Source organism: Acinonyx jubatus, chromosome A1 (assembly GCF_027475565.1).
Source record: "Acinonyx jubatus isolate Ajub_Pintada_27869175 chromosome A1, VMU_Ajub_asm_v1.0, whole genome shotgun sequence".
Classification (NCBI taxonomy): Eukaryota; Metazoa; Chordata; class Mammalia; order Carnivora; family Felidae; genus Acinonyx; species Acinonyx jubatus.
The window spans coordinates 93,569,864-93,590,097 of NC_069380.1; the positions used below are offsets into that span (position 1 = coordinate 93,569,864).

Genomic DNA, 20,234 nt, shown 5'->3' on the forward strand with positions numbered 1-20,234 from the left:
CCTGGTTCCATGCAACTCACCGTATACTTTGTGGACTTCCTATAAATTGCCCACCACCCTGCAGTCCAGCTGCCCTGAGGTGCCCCTGCCCTCCTTCCCTTGGGTTGGACATCATTACGTAGATAAGGAAACTAAAGTACTGGATGGTCAAGTGACTTGCCCAAGTCATTTGCATGATTGAGACAGAAGTGTGATTATAACCCAGTTGTCTGGGTCTGGTCTGATGACGAAGGTGATGACAATAATAATGGCAATAATACTGCCTTTCGTATACACCAAGTGCTTAGGACTTACATCCCAGGTAGTGTGAGTTTCGTACATGCCTCAACTTACTCAGTTCTCAAAATGATCATAGGAGTCTAGTTGTCATTTTGTCCATTTTCCGGTAGAGGAAAGTGGCTTAGGAGCATTAAGTAAGTTGTTCAAGGTCTCATGGCTACTAGATATCAGAGATGAGGTTCGGTCCCAGGTTTCTCTGACTCCGAGCCCATGCCTTCACCCCACTGTGCTCTGCAGAGAAGATTCACAGGAGTGTTCTTGTCCTCTAAGAGCTAATGGGATGTGTGTGTGTGTGTGTGTGTGTGTGTGTGTGTGTGTGTGTGTGTGTGAGAGAGAGAGAGAGAGAGAGAGAGTTCATTATATGACTCTTTCCATTTAAACTTTAAATATGTAAACATCAGTTGTCTTCAAAAGTCCTTTCAATATACTCTATACCTACAAAATTGTTTATATCTCTCTTTGAAAAGCTAGGATCTATGCATGGTTTATGTCATCCATAACTGTTTATGAAAGCATTTGGTTGTATCCCAAATAAACCCTGCTTGGATTCAATAAGAAAAGAAGTTCCATTCCTGCGAAACAATTAGATTCATCCTTTATTTTCTTAGCTGAATGGAATATATCATTGCCATCGATCAATTACCCCTTAATGCAATTGAAATGGCTAAGGTATTATCATATCTGGGAAAATTTGGTGAAAATATATTACTGGTGTTTTTGAAGCAAATATAAGATTAGCCTCTTTTTGTAGCATTTAGTTACTTGTTTTAATCGTTGCTTAAAAAAATTTGTTTTATACTTAAAAAAATTTTTTTAATGTTTATTTATTTTTGAGAGAGACAGAGACAGAGTGTGAGTGGGGGAGGGACAGAGAGAAAGGGAGACAGAATCCGGAGCAGGCTCCAGGCTCTGAGCAAGCTGTCAGCACAGAGCCCGACACAGGGCCTGAACCAACAAACTGCGAGATCATGACCTGAGCCAAAGTCAGGCACTAAACCAACTGAGCCACCTAGGTGCCTCAGAAAAATTTTTGAATGTTTACTTATTTTTGAAGGAGAGAGTGAGCATGAGTGGGGGAGGGACAGAGAGAGAGGGAAACATAGACTCTGAAGCAGGCTCTAGGCTCTGAGCTGTCAGCACAGAGCCTGATCGCAGGGCTCGAACTCAAGAGCTGTGAGACCATGACCTGAGCTGAAGTCAGACACTCAACCAACTGAGCCACCCAGGCGCCCCATAAGCCTTGCTTTCTTAACACCTCTTTTCTGAATCTACATTTCTCAGTGTTTGTGAAGCTGACTGAATATAACTCTGGGCAAAAGAGCGTGAGATCCTGGCGCTTGAGGAATCTCCCGTGAGCTTTGTGTTTTAAAAGCTTAAAGCCTTATTTCAGTGATCTTTGAGAGATCAAGAACTTTGGCTTCCTTTTAATCTGGTCATTACATTGACATTGGGGAAGAGAATCACAGAACCATATGCCGAATCAGATTCCCGTTTTTTTTCTTTCTTGGTCTCATTTCAGCTGAAAGTCATTAAAACATGTTATGAATGGGTCATGGTCCCAGATTCAGAAAACATCAGGCACCAGTTGGTTTCTTGGTCCCTGAAGCCCCAGCTCTGATGCTGCCACCCACTGACTTTTCTGTCTCTCTTTCTCTGGCTTAAGGAAGCAACAGACTTGGCGGAGGGAAAGGAACATAGGAGCCTTGCAGACAGTCACGTCTCAACTCTGTTTTTATAATCATTGTAAGCTGCCCACCTCTAAGCTTTAGTTCCTCATTGGTAAAGTAAGTTTCATGCAGTCACACAACAAATTATTGAGGATCTACGAGGCAGCATCGTGACAACTACCGTTTATAGAGCGTCGTATCCATCATCTGACTCAGTCCTCAGCGAACTCTACAGAAATCATAATAGTGACAATTTTGATAAGTAATTGTGAGTGAGTAACCCTCACTGAGCATGTTCTGTTTGCCAGGCACTGTGCTACGAACTTTATGTAAATTGATTTAGTCCTGATAATAATCCCATGAGGACACTTTTCTTTCCTCCATTTCTAGATGGAGAAACCAGAGTTTCAGAGAGATAAAGTTGGTTGCCTTTTATGAGTAACACAGTTCCAAAGAGGGTAAGGTAGGATTCACACTCAGGCAGCTCAATTCCAAATTCTGTTTTTCTTTTTTTCTTTTTTTCAGTTTATTTATGTATTTTGAGAGACACAGAGAATGAATGGGAAAGGGCAAAGGGGGGGGGGGGAGAGAGAATCCCAAGAAACTCTGTGCTGCCAGCACAGAGCCCGACTCAGGGCTCGAACCCACCAACCATGAGATCATGACCTGAGCTGAAATCAAGAGTTGGATGCTTAACCGACTGAGCTATCCAGGTGCCCCCAAAGCCTGTGCTTTTAACCACAGTGATAGTCCATGCAAATTGATTGTAATAAATACTGTTGTGTTTCTTAGGATAAAAATAGATTTAATAGGAGTAGATCTTTTTCTCTATAATCTCACAGCTACCGGAAGAAAGTAATGGTGAGTATACAGACTCCCTGTCTCCAGTCACTGTATGTAGTGGCTAGATAACGAATTTCTAAAAGTCTAACATCACTTTTTGTGAAGTGTTTTCCTCCAGCAGACTGGAACAGGCTGGAACAAGCATTAATTTATGGGAGGCCCAGAGGAGAATCGACCTCAAGGATATTGAGGAAGAGGTGTTTGCCCCATTCATCACAGTTAACTTGTATGATTATAATGACAACTAGAAGATGATATAAGATCTTACACCAGGCAGGCAGAAGAGAGAATCCATTCAGGGGGCAAGGGTGGAGTTCACAAAATCTGGAAAAGTCTATGTATAAAGGTGTTGTTAAAACAGTGTTCATAACAACAGAAAGCTGGAAGCAACTTCAATGCCTAACTAACAGGAAAATGATGAAGTCAGTTATGGTTCATTCATTGACTCAACAATGGGCCGTTCTGCAACTCTGCATTTATTTATTTGTTTTTATTATTTTTTTTAATGTTTAGTTTTGAGAGAGAGAGAGAGCATGAGCAGGGGAGGGGCAGAGAGAAAGGGAGACACAGAATCCGAAGCAGGCTCCAGGCTCCGAGCTGTCAGCAGCACAGAGCTCGATGTGGGGCTGAAACCCACAAACCCTGAAATCATGACCTGAGCCAAAGTTGGACACTTAACCGACTGAGCCACCCAGGTGCCCCTGAATTCACACATGTTTGATTGTGATCAGATCCACAAGGCATCCTTATTCACATTAAAGTTTGAGATGCACTGGTCTAAATGACAGGCTTTCTCATTTCTAGAAGAGCAGAGTTTGATAACCACAGAATCAATGGTGTTAGTAAATGAAAAAGGAGAGAGTTGGTTAGAACATTGGCTAATGGAAGCAGGCAGAAATTGAAGGAGTCAGCTTGAGGACCCCAGAGATAGCCGCTGGGGAGTTGAGGCTTCTTGTGGATTATTAGGGGGCTCGCCCAGCTCTGTGGGGTCTGAGCCAGCTGTCTCTGTCTCTTCTTAACCACTATCCTTTCTTCAGCTTTGCCGTCCCACGCACCTCTCTGGCTGTACCTTGGTTTTCCTTTTATCTTTCCTTCCAAAAAGAAATGCCCTTTGTCGTGTGTCTGAGAGAAGTCTATTTTTTTTAATAAAATTATTTAAGTTTATTTATTTTAAGAGAAAGAGAGTGTAGAGGAAGGGCAGAGAGAGAGGCAGAGAGAGAGTCCCAGGCAGGCTCCATGTTATTAGCATGGAGCGTGATGCGGGGCTCGAACAAACGAACTGCAAGATCATGACCTGAGCTGAAACCAAGAGTCGGACGCTTAACTGACTGAACCACTCAGGCACCCATATTTTTTTTTTTTTTTGCAGAGTTCTGTTATTCTCATTAAAATATAATAAGTTGTCATCTCATAATGCATGATCTGTAAGCTGTACTCTCCAGTCTGTGGATTTATTTCCAATTACAAATTCTGACATCATCATTGGATTTGTAAATCTGGCCTGGTTTTGGTTTGCAAATGTTCATATAAGAGAGGTTGATCCATTTTAAGGGGTTACTAATAAAATAACCAATAAAATTCTAGAGGATTAAAACCACCTAAAGATGCTATTCTCTGGTAGGTCCTGTCTGTATGGCCAGGGATCTGCTTCGGGGGAATGTAGATAAGCTCTCTTGGAAAACACATCAACTTTGTAATGGGTTTGGTGTTTGTTTGTTTCTTTGTTTGTTTTCATTAAAATAAAAAGGGCTATTAAAGGGGAAGGAAAGTAGCTTAGAATTTTGTTATTCAAGGATTCCTAACTTATTTGGCATACGACAGCTCATAGAGCACATCGGAATGATTTTTGTCCCCTCTTCTGTGTCAGTTTTTGAAAGTATTTTTTGTAAGCATTTTGAAAGCATTTGGATTTTGTGTTTCTGTGAAACCTGAGAAGTTAATGCTGCTCACTCTTTTCCTTTTAGAATGAGGTCTTTTTTTCTAACATTTTACATCATGTCCTCAGTGAAGATCATGCCCTGGTGTCTAGAGCTGTGTCCTTGAAGGTGGAAAATTTCACAGAAACCAGTGAAATAAATGAACTCTTTGACTTATTTACTTACAACAAGGTAAAATTAGTTACATATTTTCTTTTGTTTTGCACTCCCGCATGAAGGTGCATAAAGTGGATTCTAAGAATAATAGATTAATAATAGGATACTAGAAAACTTTTGATACAGAAAACTGTGATTTTATTGAGTGGGTGCATTTCAGAAGAGGTGTATAAATAAATCAATTCTCATCTAGCAAACATTAATCAAGCCTATTTTAGGTGCTCAGTACCATCCATCATTATAAAAACACTGAGACAACTTGCTGCTTTTAAGGAGAACCCTTCTGTTTGGTGGAAATTTATTCTTACCATGTAAATATCTCAGCTTAAAACATGTTGTATATCCTGAATTCTTTTTTTTAATTTTATTTAATGTTTGTTTATTTTTGAGAGAGAGAGAGAGAGAATGAGCAGGGGAGGGGCAGAAAGAGAGGGAGACACAGCAGGCTCCAGGCTTCAAGCTGTCAGCACAGAGCCCGCCATGGGGCTCGAACTCACAAACTGTAGATCATGACCTGAACCGACGTCGGGTGCTTAACCAACTGAGCCACCCAGATGCCCCCTGAATTCCTTATATGTAGGACATTTGTTCACTTTTTACCTAGTAATTAGTGACAGTCTACTATTTTATCAGCAATTTGGGCATAACCCAAACATTCAACTCAAGTCCACAAAGCAATGAGGAGAAAAGCCCAGAATATTGCTCATCAGAATGGAATGTGTTGGTATTTATATGTTGAATTTGTTCAAATGATGGACTGTTTCTTATGTCTTAGGGAGCATCTTTGGCCCGAATGCTTTCTAGCTTTCTGAATGAGAATGTATTTATCAGTGCACTCAAGGTGAGTTTGCAAAATTGTTGTTACTTGGCAGAAGTAGACCTACATGGTTTTGGCATGTTATTTATTTTAACCTTGGCTTTTCCATTCTTCTATTTTTTACAGTCATATTTGAAGACATTTTCTTACTCAACTGCTGAGCAAGATGATTTATGGAGGCATTTTCAAATGGTAATTGTCCTACTTCCTGACTTGTGTTGAATGAATGAATGAATGAATGAATGAATGAATACACTAAGGATTCATTCACATATAGAGTTCAATAGGGTTCTGAATTTGGCCCTGAAGATCACCCACTGGGAATCACTGCATAGATGAGGAACAGAATAGCCAGGTAGTTTCTTTTAGGCAGAAGATTTTGATGGTAAATATCTGCTCTTGTGATGATTTTCTAAAACAGGTCGTAGACGACCAGAGTAAAATTCTTTTGCCAGCGCCAGTAAAAAGCATAATGGACCGTTGGACACACCAGAGTGGTTTTCCAGTCATCACCTTAAATGTATCTACTGGTGCCATGAAACAGGAACCATTTTATCTTGGAAAGGTTAAAAATCAGACTCTCCTAACCCACAAGTAGGTACATTTGCTTCTCTGTACTCACCTTCCTTGGGGGTAGAGCTCTCTGATCAAATGGAAAGCAGCCTGCGGGTGAGGAAGCATGTAATTCCAGCTGGGTACACACTCTTCTGCAGAGAGGCTCTGGGATGGCAACTTCATGGTCCATGCAGGGTGTTGTTCCTGGGGTGCTGGGTTGAGGCAGAGCCCCTGATGTCCTGAGCAAGGCCAGAGACCTGCACTGAAGGGTTCAAGGCAGTGCCCCTCCCCTGGCATTTAGGATGACACCACCAGCCAGTGCTTTGGGGGTTATGTATTTTATCCGTCCTTCGGACAGAAGGAATGCATTTCCTCAGGATTCTGGGTGAGAGACAAGAAAGTAGAACCATGCATGGCCTCATGTTAGTTGAGAGAAAAGGGGATCCTGCAGCACAGCTGTCTCCTTTTTCCTAGAAACAGAATCGAACGGTCACTGCATCCTTGAGAAATCATTCTGTGCGTGTCTGCACGTACACCTACATGTGTATTTATCGCCATGCCTATAATATTAGAATGAGGGCCTTTAGATTCCCTGACATCTGGGTTTAAATATCAACTTCCCCGAAATTCAAACCTTAGGTAAGTCTAATTTTAAAAATCTCTTGAGTTTCTGTTGCCTTAGCTCTAAAGTAAATGTGACAGCGTATATCCCAGGGGACTGTTGTTAAAATGAAATGAAAAAATGAGTATAAGGCAGCCTAGCGCCCATCTCTTCCCCTATTTCCCTTCCCTTCCCTCTCTTAACTTGTTGGAGAATGTTCCAGGGTGTTGGATAAAGTTCTGATATTCACTTCTCACTGTGGTGAGTTAGGGGTACACACGAGGGAGTAATTTTCAAACAGCATCACTGTGGTATGCAGGCCATCGTCTTCTTCCTCTAAAACCCCAGGAGAAAGAAAGAGAACTGAAGTTCCCTCACCACGCTGCTATTCTGTGACTTGCTTTTTTTTTTTAAGCTTTTATTTTAATTCCACTTCGTTAACGTCCCGTGTTGTATTAGTTGCGAACCTACAATACAGTGATTTCAACACTCCCTTCCATCACCCTGTGCTCATCAAGGCTCCGTGACTTTTGAGAAGATGTGAGCCTTAGCAATTAGATCAACACACCCTCGTTCAAAGTCTTTTGAGAAACCAGGCTTGTGAGCGTTTGAGCCAGATGGCAAGTCTTGCCCAAACTCCGAGGGGTGTGACTCTTCAAATGACTAATGTCCTCCTCGTGGTCATCAGCTTCCTCCAGGTCACGTCTACCAATGTGGGAAGAATGTCGGCATTCAGTAAATATGAATAATCTGGCTGATCCGTGCTGAACACTTTTCAGATGGGGAGAAAGCTTGAGGCAGAAAAGCATTTTGAAATGTTTGTCAAGCTTTTTCTTCTTAAATTACTCTTGGCCTCTCTTGGCACGGATGGATTTGGGTCTGTCTACAGCATTTGGACAACCCCCCCAGTGAGGCCAAGTAGCTGTAATTTAATATAAACAGGCCTTGAGAGTTTCAGATACAAAAAAAAAAGAAAGTTTCAGATACAAGATAGTCTTAGTAGCTACTTTAAGCTGTAAGAAAAAGTAAAGAAGAAATAAAAGAGTAAACAGATGGTCAAAGCAAAACTGGCTTATAAAAACAACATTGAATGGGGTCGCCTGGGTAGCCTAGTCGTTTAAGTGTCCAGCTTCGGCTCAGGTCATGATCTCACAGTTCAGGGGTTCCAACCCCCGAGTCGGGCTGTGTGCTGACAGCTGGGAGCCTGGAGCCTGCTTGGGATTCTATGTCTCCTCTCTCTGCCGCTCCCCTGCTCGTGTGCTCGCGCTGTCTCTCTCTCTCTCTCTCTCTCAGAAATAAATGAGCATTGAAACAAAAAATAAATAAATAAATTAAATAAAAACCACATTGAATACTCCTAAGAGCAAACCCTTGCAGATCCAGAGAAAATGACCAAAGAATTCGGGTTCTGTCTGTTATTTTATCATCTCATTTAATATTGGCTCAGAGTTTATATCTTATCTGTGAGAATAAACTGAATTTGTTTTTTTTCCAAATAAGCGACACATGGATTGTACCTATTCTCTGGATAAAAAATGGAATCACACAGTCTCTAGTTTGGCTAGATAAAAGCAGCAGTAAGTAACACATTTTTAAAATATTTTCACATACATGCATGAATATATATTACCCACACACACATATATCAAGGAAGGGAATAAAATTTTGAAGCATATAGCTTTTGAAAAGCTGTCTGGCTTTAAAGTAAAATGTTATATCATTCTGGTTGAACACAGAGCCATAAAGAAAAGTTTTAAATCAAAGCCATTACTTCTGAAAAAATATATATGGTAAGATCAGTATATATTTTAGAATTCCTTTCTCTTTTTTTTGTTGGATTTACTGGGTTTACTATTTAGGATTAAGAGGATATAGTATAAACAATTACTGGAATATTTTTTAGATGGACCATTTCATACTTTTCCCATATTCCTTTGTAGAAATATTCCCTGAAATGCAAGTTTCAGATTCTGATCACGACTGGGTGATTCTAAATTTGAATATGACTGGATATTACAGAGTTAACTATGATAAAGTAGGTTGGAAAAAGCTAAAACAACAGCTTGAAAAAGATCCTAAGGTAAGATTATTTTATGCCCGTTATTAAATAACATTAATATTGCACTCTGGAGTCTTCTTTTTTTTTTTTTTTTTTAAGTTATCTATTTTGAGAGACAGAGAAAGCATGGGAAGGGCAGAGAGACAGGGAGAGAGGGAGAATCTCTCTGCAGTGACAGTACAGAGCCTGACCTGGGGCTCAAACTCACAAACCATGAGATCGTGACCTGAGCTGAAATCAAGAGTCAGAGGCTTAACCCACTGAGCCCCTCGGATGCCCCTAGAGTTAAACCTTCATAAACCTGTCTGGTGGGAGGAACTCTACCCTCACTGCCACCTCTCACACCATGCCATACAGGACTTTTTCTCCCTCATTCTTAGAAAGGGGAGGTTTGGGTTGAACGTATTATTTTTGAACATTGATATCATTTTTCTACAACAATTTTACGTTTCTAGGTGAAAATCAGAATACAATTTCCTATTAACTATTAGTTTTGTGATCTTAGACAAGTTACTTAAATGCTCCGTTTCCATATCTTCACTTTAAAATAGGAATAACAGGGGCACCTTGCTGGCTCCATCGGGAGAGCATGTAACTACTGATCTCAGGGTTGTGAGTTCAAGCCATACACTGGGTGTAGAGACTCCTTAAAAAAAATATTGAAAAAAATAAAATGGGAACAATATATTTCTGTTATTTATCACAAGGATTAGAGACAACGTAGGTAAACATATGTTTAAAATTTTTAAGCCCTTAATGGGTACTCAGTATATGCTAGAAAGTGTTCATTCTTAAAAAATTATATTCCTGGGGTGCCTGGATGGCCCAGCCGGTTAAGCATCTGACTCTTGGTTTCAACTCAGGTCATGATCTCATGGTTCGTGAGAGCCCTGGGCTCTGTGCTGACAGCACGGAGCCTGCTTGGGATTCTCTCTCTCTTTCTCTCTCTCTCTGCCCCTCCCCTGCTTACTCTCTCTCTCTCTCAAAACAAATAAACTTAAAAAAATGTGCGCATATATATGTATGTATGTATGTGTGTGTATGTGTGTGTGTGTGTGTGTGTGTGTGTGTGTGTGTGTGTGTGTGTGTGTATATATATATATATATATATATATTCCTACTCTCCCTCAGGGAAGTTAATTCACAAAATATCAATAGAATCTAACACCACTTTATCACAAAATATAAGTCATTATGGAATGTATAAATATTAAAATGTTGGCTAGGTCTAATCAGTCAGATTTTAATTGGTTCCATGAAACCAAATCTCCATTGGTACAGATGGATGCCGCCGTAGGGGTCTACGGAGTTGGCTCTGCTGTGAAACCATGGGCGGTTTGTTGAGATGGCCTTGTTCAAGCTAGAGTGTTGACTGGAAGATATCTTTGGTGTCTCTGTCTTCGATAGCTCTCTGAGACACAGAGCAGAAGACAAAGTACAGTATATTGGTGGGGGTTCTGCATCAGGTAGACTGTGTTCATCGATCACCAGATGTACAACCTTGGGCTTTCTTATCTGGCAAGTCATGCCTCAGTTTTCCCATCTGTATTATGACGTTTGAATAGACCAACCTTAAAGGGTTGGGAAGATCAGATAAGGTGATACATGCATTATGTTTAACAGAGGCCAGACACAAGCCAGGCCTTCAGAATATAGTAAGTTTTAAAAATTATTATAGGGCTTTTGAATAAGACCACACAATCCACTCGTAAGAAAATTTTACTTTTTTTAAATTTGTTTTAACATTTATTTATTTTTGAGAGAGAGAAAGAATGATTGCGAGCGGGGTGGACGAGCAGAGAGAGAGGGAGACACAGAATCCGAAGCAGGCTCCAGGTTCCGAGCTGTCAGCACAGAGCTGGATGTTGGGCTCGAACTCACAACCACGAGATCGTGATCTGAGCCGAAGTTGGAGGCTTAACCGACTGAGCCACCCAGGCACCCCATAAAATTTTATTTTTAAATTGTTTTCAAGGGTGCCTAGCTAGCTCCATGGGCTATGTGTCTGACTCTTGATTTCAGCTCAGGTCATGATCTCTCAGGCGTGGGATCGAGCCCCATGTCGGGTTCCATGATGGGTGTGGAACCTGCTTAAGATTCTCATTCTCTCTCCCTCTCTCTTTCTCCCTCTCTCCCTCCCTCTGCCCCTCCCCTACTCATTCTCTCTCTCCCTCCCTCTGCCCCTCCCCCCGCTAATTCTCTCTCCCCCCCACTCCTCCTCCACTCATTCCCCCCCCCTCAAAAAAAATCTTCCAGAGTAGCTACATCCTTATTGATTTCTAAGGGCATGGTAAGCTACGGAGACAAGGTCATCCCGGTCTAGCGATGATTTCTTGAAACCATTGTAGGCTTACTTTTTGAAAAACTGAGGTCAGTTATTTCTACTCTGTAATTGGGGAGCAAATGAAACAGCATGTCTGCCATTAATATTAATTTAGAAAACCTAAGTGTTGTTACTGCCAGAAAAGAAATGAGAGTGCTACCAGGGAAAGATTGAAGTCTGGCTTGCTAAGAAGTTCAGAGAGATGTTGTAAAGATTGATTTTTCTGGGACCAAACTTGTGAAAATGTGCGAGGTGTGGAAGGAATTCTATAGGAGGCTTTGGGCCCCCTCAGGCCACTCAAGCTGTGACAGAGTCCTGTGGCCGGGCAATGCCACGGAGCTCAAACAGAAGGCTAAGCAGCTAGGTTGGCAGTCGACCCCTGCCTTTTCTGTGATTCAAAGGGCTCTGTTGGTGGATTGGGTCAAATTAGGAAAATCTTGAGAAGACAGGATCCTGCTTACCAGATACTGTATTCGATACTGTATTATCAACATGATGCTAAATAATATTTGCATAAGGCTTCCTGTGCCTAAAAGCTTCCTGACAACAACTTGGACATTATAATACAATTTAATGTACACTTTCTGTTTTGGAGAGCTTTTTAAACATGGCCTCCTGTTTAATTTTCTAACATGCCGTTTTTCGGGGAGTATTTTGGCAAAACGCTCGACCAGCTGAAAGCCTGATGATTGATGTCCAGAGGGATCATTTAGCAAAACCAGATGCATAATAAATAAATCATGGGGACTATCCTTAGTAATTAGCATTTCTTGGCACACGAGCCAATTCACGTGAAAGTGCTTTGTAAGCAGCACTGATTCTGAAATGCTGTTACTATTTTGGAAATTATTTTGGTACTAAAAACATGTTCTCATCTCTTTCTGCACATATTTGGGTCTCATTTGCAGGCCATCCCTGTTATTCATAGACTGCAGATGATCGATGATGCCTTTTCCTTGTCGAAGTGAGTATATTCTCTTCACTCATGGTTTTGTTTTGTTTTGTTTTTTTAACATTTATTTATTGTTGAGAGACAGAGAGAGAGAGCACAAGCAGGGGAGGGGCAGAGAGAGAGGGAGACACCGAATCCGAAGCAGGCTTCAGGCTCTGAGCTGTCAGCACAGAGCCCGACTCAGGGCTCGGACTCGTGAACCACGGGATCATGACCTGAGCTGAAGTCGGACGCTTAACCCACTGAGCCACTCAGGCGCCCCTCTTCACTCATGGTTTTAAAAGTGTACCTTGAGAACTTCATAAAAATAAACAAAAAACCAGATCAGTATGAAATGAAATTGGTTCTTCACTGTATACAGGGCCTAACTTACTAGGATTAGGATCAAATTCCATGGATACAGTGGAATTTTATAACATAAAAGTTGCTGGGGTATGCAACAGCGTGGATGTACTTTGAGGCCATCGTGCTAAATGAAATAAGCCAGTCACAGAAAGACAAGCGGCTTGTGATTCCATTTATAGGAGCTACTTAAAGTAGTTAGAAGCATAGAGACAGAAAAGGGGAGGGTAGTTTCCCCGGGGGCCACGGGGAGGAAGAATGAAGAGTTGGTGTTTAATGGGGAAGGAGTTTCATTTCTACAAGATGAAGTGCAATTTGACTTTAAAAAAAATTTTTTTTAGTGTTTATTTGAGAGAGAGAGTGAGAGAGAAAGAAAGAGAGTGAGGGAGGAGCAGAGAGAAAGGAAGACACAGCATCTGAAGCAGGCTCCAGGCTATGAGCTGTCGGCACAGACCTGGACATGGGGCTCGAACTCACAAGCCATGAGATCATGACCTGAGCCGAAGTTGGACGCCTAACTGACTGGACTACCCAGGCGCCCGTAATTCAACATTTTAAAATGAACCCGTTAAAGGAGAAATTTTAGAAGGATGCAGTAGAGAAGATGTAAATTGAAAAGGTCACAGAATTTAAATATTTATCATAAATATTTATAGGATTATCACAAAAAGTGTAAGAATCATTATTTTTTACATTTCCAGTAAGACTAAAATCTCAGGTAAAAATACAAGTGATTCAGGCTTAGCACTTGTAAAGGCCATTAAATATTAAAATGGATAAATGTAGGAAGAGCGTAGATGCATTGGTATTTTTCTGTGATACTGTAAATTAAGGAAATAGCTAACATACCCCCCCCAAAAAAAGAATTGCTTGAAATAAATACACAATCAACTGAGATTTTGAAATGAGTTTTGTTACCCTAGGCTGATGGCCATAGGTATAATTTTAATGAGATATGGCCTATATTTTAGTATCCTACAGAATTACATTTTATCTTTATCGCATTTATTCAATATAAGATGTGCTAAGTAGTTCAACAGGTAGATTAATATGTGCTCAGAATTTAAATTTTCAGGCAATAAAATTGAGGAGTATACATGATAAGTTATCCAGTGTGTTCTCTCTTTCTTTCGCCTGTCCTATTTCTTAAATGAATATCTATTTATTTTGTCCTTCATGCCTTTACCACTTTCCCCTCTGACCTATGGCACATGCCCTTGCCTGCTGCCTCGCTGACACCTCTCTCTGGGACATCCATGACTTTGAGACTTTTGACCACATCCTCTGGGAAACTTCTCTTTTGTCTTCCCGAGACTGGGATATGCAAACCCGGTTCTCCTCCTATAGCTCACGTTTCTCCTGCTGCCGTGAGCATCCTTAAGACCAATCACAGTTATGGGACACCTGGGTGGCTCAGTCAGTTAAGCATCCGACTCTTGATTTTGGCTCAGGTCATGATCTCAGGTTTGTGAGTTTGAGCCCCGCATCAGGCTCTGTGCTGACAGCACGAAACCTGCTTGGGATTCTCTCTCTCCTCTCTCTGCCCCTCCCCCGCTCTCTCCCTCTCTTCTCTCCCTCTCTTCCTCTCTCTCTTTCTCTCTCAATCAATAAACTTAAAAAAAAAAAAAAAGAACAATCATGGTTCTTTTCTCTCACCTTTCTCTTCTGGTTTCCATGATCGTTTTTATTCTGTGCACGTCCAGTGCCCAGCAGATACAAGGTGATCAGGAAAGCCTTGTGAAAGGATCACGAGTCCGCCTGTCCCCTCCTGTCTTCTGTTTATCCTGTGGTCATTTACACTCAGGATTTTGGCCACTGCACTTTATTTCTGTCTCTGAGTTGCTTCTGTTATCGATTTCTCTCTGTCAAAGTACCACTCTACTTCCCATGGCCCAAACTTGAAGAATCAGAGATATCCCGGACTCCTCTCTCTCTCTCTCTCTCTCCATCTGCCATCTAGCCACCCTGTCTTATCTGTTTGTTCCAGAGGATGTCTTCTGGATTCTCCCCTGACTTACCAGCTCCACTGCTTCCATGCTAAGCCAAGTACACGTCTTCTTTCACTTAGCCGGTTACGTGAGCCTTAACCTTCATTCAGTTCCTTTCAATACCATTCTGTCTCCTTCGGCACCGTAGCAATAAAGTTTGTCGGCAACAACTTCCTGATGTTACCCCAATTGTTGAAACACCTTCTCACCACACGTAAACTCTTGGTCCTGACATTCGAGGTTCCCCGCAGCTTTCATCCACCTGGTCTACTGGCCCTCCCCCTCTTGACTCCCCACAAAAGAAATTCTGTGCCTCAGTTGTGTGGTCTGCCCATCACACCAATTCCTGCTTTATCTTCTTTGTCATATGCTACCTTCCTCTTTCTCTCCAACCATTTCCATCCTATCCATCCTTCATTGCCCGTCTCAAGTTCCTCCTCCAGGAAGCCTTCCCTGACTTTTCCATCACATGCCTGTTTTCCTCCTCTGCTACTTGATTCTGGGACTCATTAACAGCTTCTTCTGCAAAAGTCTCAGCTAGCTCTTGACTGAAATAGTAAGTTCCCCACTAGTAGACAGTTGTGTCCTACATACCAGTTTATGTTCCCACAAGTAGCTGGCAGAGCATTAGAGAATGACTTCTAATTAATACTTGCTGAATGAAAATTATACTCTCATAAGAACGCATACTAAGTGCACAAGTATTCTTTTGCCCAATGAGCCATCCAACATTTGGCCTGGATTTTCCCATAGCCTCCTAGAATTTGGGCACTTGAACGTACCAAACTGCAGTGGAGGGCCTGTCGGCATGGGTTGGCTTCCATTTATCAGTGAGATGGACCCTCGACCCTCTAACTTCTTCATTTCACGTACCTTGTTGAAATCAGGCATCGAAGCATGGAACAAATATGGAAAGTGTACACATTATTTAGCAAGTGGAGGTTTTTTTGAGTGTGTATCTTTTTGAACCAAACAGAAACAATTATGTTGAGATTGAAACAGCCCTTGATTTAACCAAGTACCTTGCTGAAGAAGATGAAATCATAGTATGGTATGCAGTCTTGGTGAACCTGGTAACCAAGGATCTTGTTTTTGATGTGAACAACTATGATATGTACCCATTATTAAAGGTAATTTCCTTCTTTGTTATGGGGTGTGGACAAAAATCCTCTCTTCCTCTTTCTGTATCTAGACAGCATCTGTGAAACACATCTTTCCGGAAGTAATAGTCTATTCGTTTCATATATACATTGGTTTTCTTAGGGACGGCTGGTTATTCTTAGAAGAAAACACTTTAGTCATAGACCTGATCTAGGAGTTGAGTGTGAGAGAACTTTGGAAAGGCCTTTAATGCTTGGTGAAGTAAAAGGTGCCCTAAGAATCCAGGAGTGGATGGATATGGTATGCCTTTTCTCTTATAACAACTATTTTCCCAAAAGATTATTAGTCAAACAGAAAGGCTTTTTCTTTAATGTTTATTTTTGAGAGAGAGAGAGAGCACATGCATGTGATGGGGGAGGGGCAGAGGCAGAGGGGGACAGAGGGTCCAAAGTAGGCTCCCCACTGACAGCAGAGAGCCCAATGCAGGGCTCTAACTCACGAACCAAACTCACGAACCATGAGGTCATGGCCTAAGCCAAGGTCAGAAGCTCCACCGACTAAGCCATCCATGCACCCCTAAACAGAAAGACTTTAAAAACCCCATACTCATAATTGAAATACTCTGATTTACAGGACTAGCACTTAACCAGAGAGGTATGTTCCAGAAAAAAAAAAAAAAAAGTGCAGGTTTTGAAGCTGCTTTTGATGTTGGCAAGCAAGAGAGGGAAATTGGAATTAATGAGGCAATGACACACCATCATAACTGAAACAATATAAAAGGAGGAAAGTTCCATTATTAGATCTTAAACAGTGATCAGAAGAAAGATGGCCCAGGGAAGACCAAAGCAACAGTTGGGGAGCAACCGTTTGGAGAGGTAGGGACCAGAAACAAACCAGAAAGTTGCCACGTGATAATGCCAAGTGAGCTTCTGGGGGAGGCTGAGGGCAAGATCACAAATACCTCAGGGGCCCAGGCTTTGCTTCTTCTGCTGTCCAAAGTGCTGGTGGAAACGTCCTTGAACGTGGGCATGGTGACCAAGGAAAGAAGTCACTTAACTGTTCATGGCATCAAAGTGGCTTGTTGATAATATCTGATGCCTGGTTCTGGGTAAAGAAGTAAAAACTAGTATTTGTTTTTAAAAAATTTCAATGAAAAACATCTACTTTGTTCTTAGGGATGTCTTATAAATGGGTAACTTTTTTTTAAGGTTTATTTTATTTTTTGAGAGAGAGAGAAACTGAGCATGAGCAGGGGAGGGGCAGAGAGAGAGGAAGACACAGAATCCGAAGCAGGCTCCAGGCTCTGAGCTGTCAGCACAGAGCCCAACATGGGGCTCAAACTCACATGTGAGATAATGACCTGAGCCAAAGTCGGATACTTAACTGACTGAGCCACCCAGGCTCCCCTCAATAGATAACTTTTATAATCTTATTATTCATCAGCTGATAGAGCAGTTGAAGAAACTTTATTTCAGACTCAGGGCTTAAAATGGTCCAAAGCATAAATCCGTTTTTATTTTCTTGGAGGTGTAAATACTAAGCATGGAGATGTTAAGGTAGAAAGTTTAGTAGTTTAATATTTTTTACATTTCTTTCTCTATGTTCCAGGTGATATTAAGTGGTAATAATACCTAATATTTATTGAGTTCCTACGTGCTAGGCAATGCATTCAAACACGTAATATTGTTTTGTCGTCCCAAAACTGTGCTATTGATATTCTTGTCAATTCCATTTTCCCAATCAGGAAACTGATGTAGAGAGGTTACAAAATAAACCAGTTATACGTTTGGTAACAAATAAAGATAACTTCTGAAGACATATCTGTCACTTCTCTACTAATGTCTTTTCGGACAAAGAGAAATATGATGCAAATCCAGTGTTGCAAGCCAAAATTAACAGTAGGTTTTTCCTTATTGTTTATAGAAGTATCTGTTAAAGAGACTTATCTCAATATGGAATATGTATTCAACTGTAATTCGTGAAAACGTGGCAGCATTACAAGATGACTATTTAGCCCTGTAAGTATTTTTGGAGCAGTGATAATTCAATAACAAGATTTGTATGCATAGATAGGCTCCCAGATTCATATTAAAAAGATCTGGACACCTATGATTTCACTGAGAGATTGTGTATGCAATTTGAGAACAGTAGCTCTGGGACTGGTGAGCTACATGTAGCCTAACAGGAAATAATAGTTTGGGATCTTAATTTATTTGCAAAGCACACGCGTGTAGACACAGAAATTTATAGCTCTAGACTCTCAACTCTGAGGCTGCTGAAATATCCGAGCCATTTACTTGTGAGCATGTGTAAGTATTGCAAATGGTTTTCCTATCATTGGTGTGGTGAGAGGAGTAAGCAGGTTGTCCTGATGGTCTGAGAAGGAGGAGTGAAAGACAAAATAGGGCTGCGGTATCCCCGGCCTCCCTGTGACCCAAGGTTTGTAGGGGAGTTAGGGGCTTCTACATTTAGAGAGGGAATTTGTTATCTACAGTGGTACAGGAATTATGTTTACAGCTCTGGTCAACATCAAGCTGAAATCAATGAGGCCAAGCAAGTAATACAAAATACACAAAATGTGATTACTCACTCTCAGGAGTATCCTTCTGAGAGGGGAGACATTTCAGTGCTAGGGCATGTGACATGGGGTTGACCAAACACGTAAAGGGAAGATGGCGAGGACTAGCTGGGATAGTTAAGTGGGCAGGCCAGTTGGGTGAATGAAGAGGAAGGCAAAAGTGTGTTCACACAGGCAGTACAGACCTTAACCCGCCATAACCTTGGCTCTCCTCAACTAGACAGAAGTGACCATCCAGGGCCAGTTGTCTTCAGAGTGACTTTGGGGAGTTGGTGTACTTGTAGGGAATTCTGTCTTTTGGCAGCCAATTTGGGATGGGTAGGGAGATGGTGTGAGTGTGTAAACGAATGCTCAGAACCATCACTCCGAGGTCCTCCAGCCTTGGACATTCTTCTTGTCAGAAAGTCAGGCCAGGCTGGGTTGAAACAGGAGGGTGAAGCAACCAGATTTGGCCCTTGCATTTTCTGGAAATTTATGGCCACTTGGTGTTCCGTTACCTCTGACTCCAAGTCAGAGAGTAGGGAGTATAGAGAGACGTACCTCAAAGGCATTGCTTATCTGGATTTATGATTACCCTTCGCCATATTCTTTTGAACTATTTTTGTTTTGAACCGTAATGTGTGGTCCTGCTCAGCTATCAAAACAAAACAAAACAAAACAAAATTTTCTGGTCTTTTTCTGGACACGAACATAATAGCCAAACAGAGTAGAGGACGAAACAGAAATTCAAGCAAGGGAAAGCATATTGTCCAAAGGGAGAAAGAAACCATTCCCTCTCCTTTCCGTGTAGAGAGAAAAAAACTTTATTTTTAAGGTAGTAGATCAAATACTCCAAAGCCTTCTTTTTTTTTTCTATCCATAAGGCAAATTATTGTAAAAGGGAGGAAAAAATAAATTGATAACAGATGTGGAGTGTGTACTCCCACGTATGTTTGCGGGAGGTGAGAGATGGCAATAATTTATTCCCAACTTTCAAAAAATACCAATCTTGGGAGTTTATTTGGTGCCTGAAAGCCTCTCAGCAAATATTTCTCTCAGCCCTAAATAAGTTTGCCTTCCACAAAAGCTATTTTTTTTTAACAAACCTGGTATTATTGGAAGGATATTTTAAAATACCCATCCTTTTATGAAACACACATAGTTGGAGGCAGGGGGAAAAAAATGAATATAGTAAACGGAGCAAAATAAAATGTTTTTCTTTGTGCTTTCTTTTAAGCGTGGCCCTGGAAAAACTTTTTGAAACTGCGTGTTGGTTGGGACTGGAAGACTGTCTTCAGCTGTCAAGAGAACTCTTCAAAAACTGGACAAACCATCCAGAGAATGAGTAAGAGTAGTATCAGATTGCCCTTGTTTTCGTCCTGTTTCAACACCAATAATGTCTCTCCCTTTTTGATGTTTTCTTTCTGGGAATGATTGTTTTATTTTTGTTTGGGTAGTCTGTGTCTCCTATTTTCTTCAAGTATCTTTTGTTTTTGTTTTTGTTTTTTTTCCCCTGTCGATTTGCCTTAGGGTTATGAGTTCGAGCCCCACGTTGGGTGTGGAGATTACTAAAAAAAAAAAAAAAAGATATGAGCCCAAGCTCAATTATCAGCATATGTTGATTGAACTATTATAATTTCCTTCTTTCTTAAACCTCTTTAGTTTCCAAGCTAATCTGATGATTTCTTCTCAGTTAACTTTCTAGATCCCTGCTTTTGATCTTTATATCTGATATCTCCATGTTTTTTTCTAGGTACATCCTTCTAAATATATAACAGCATAGATCCCACATATGGATGAAATCATATGATATTTGTCTTTCTCTGACTTATTTTGCTTAGTGTAATACCCTCTAGCTCCATCCACATTGTTGCAAAGGGCTAGATTTCATTGTTTCTGATCGCTCAGTAATATTCCATTGTATATATATACCACAACGTCTCTATCCATTCATCAGTCGATGGACACTGGCTTCTCTCCATAATTTGGCTATTGTTGATAGTGCTGCTATACACACTGGGGTGCATATACCCCTTCAGATCAGCATTTTTGTGTCC

At 41.1% G+C, this 20,234-nt stretch overlaps 1 protein-coding gene across 6 annotated transcripts in view; it reads left to right on the forward strand.

The window, feature by feature from the left end:
* LVRN (laeverin) overlaps window positions 1–20,234 on the forward strand; it is a 77,153-nt gene that overhangs the window by 37,734 nt on the left and 19,185 nt on the right. For all 6 annotated transcript variants that reach the window (XR_008297277.1, XR_008297276.1, XR_008297280.1 and 3 more), the window contains exons 7-16: window positions 4,754–4,897; window positions 5,658–5,723; window positions 5,826–5,891; window positions 6,121–6,293; window positions 8,356–8,432; window positions 8,796–8,935; window positions 12,146–12,201; window positions 15,496–15,649; window positions 17,544–17,638; window positions 19,415–19,522. Coding sequence is in view for 2 of the 6 variants with exons in the window: in XM_027076867.2 (XP_026932668.1) it covers window positions 4,754–4,897; window positions 5,658–5,723; window positions 5,826–5,891; window positions 6,121–6,293; window positions 8,356–8,432; window positions 8,796–8,935; window positions 12,146–12,201; window positions 15,496–15,649; window positions 17,544–17,638; window positions 19,415–19,522 (1,079 nt within the window). In the remaining 4 variants the exon portion in view is untranslated. The remainder of the gene's footprint in view (window positions 1–4,753; window positions 4,898–5,657; window positions 5,724–5,825; window positions 5,892–6,120; window positions 6,294–8,355; window positions 8,433–8,795; window positions 8,936–12,145; window positions 12,202–15,495; window positions 15,650–17,543; window positions 17,639–19,414; window positions 19,523–20,234) is intronic.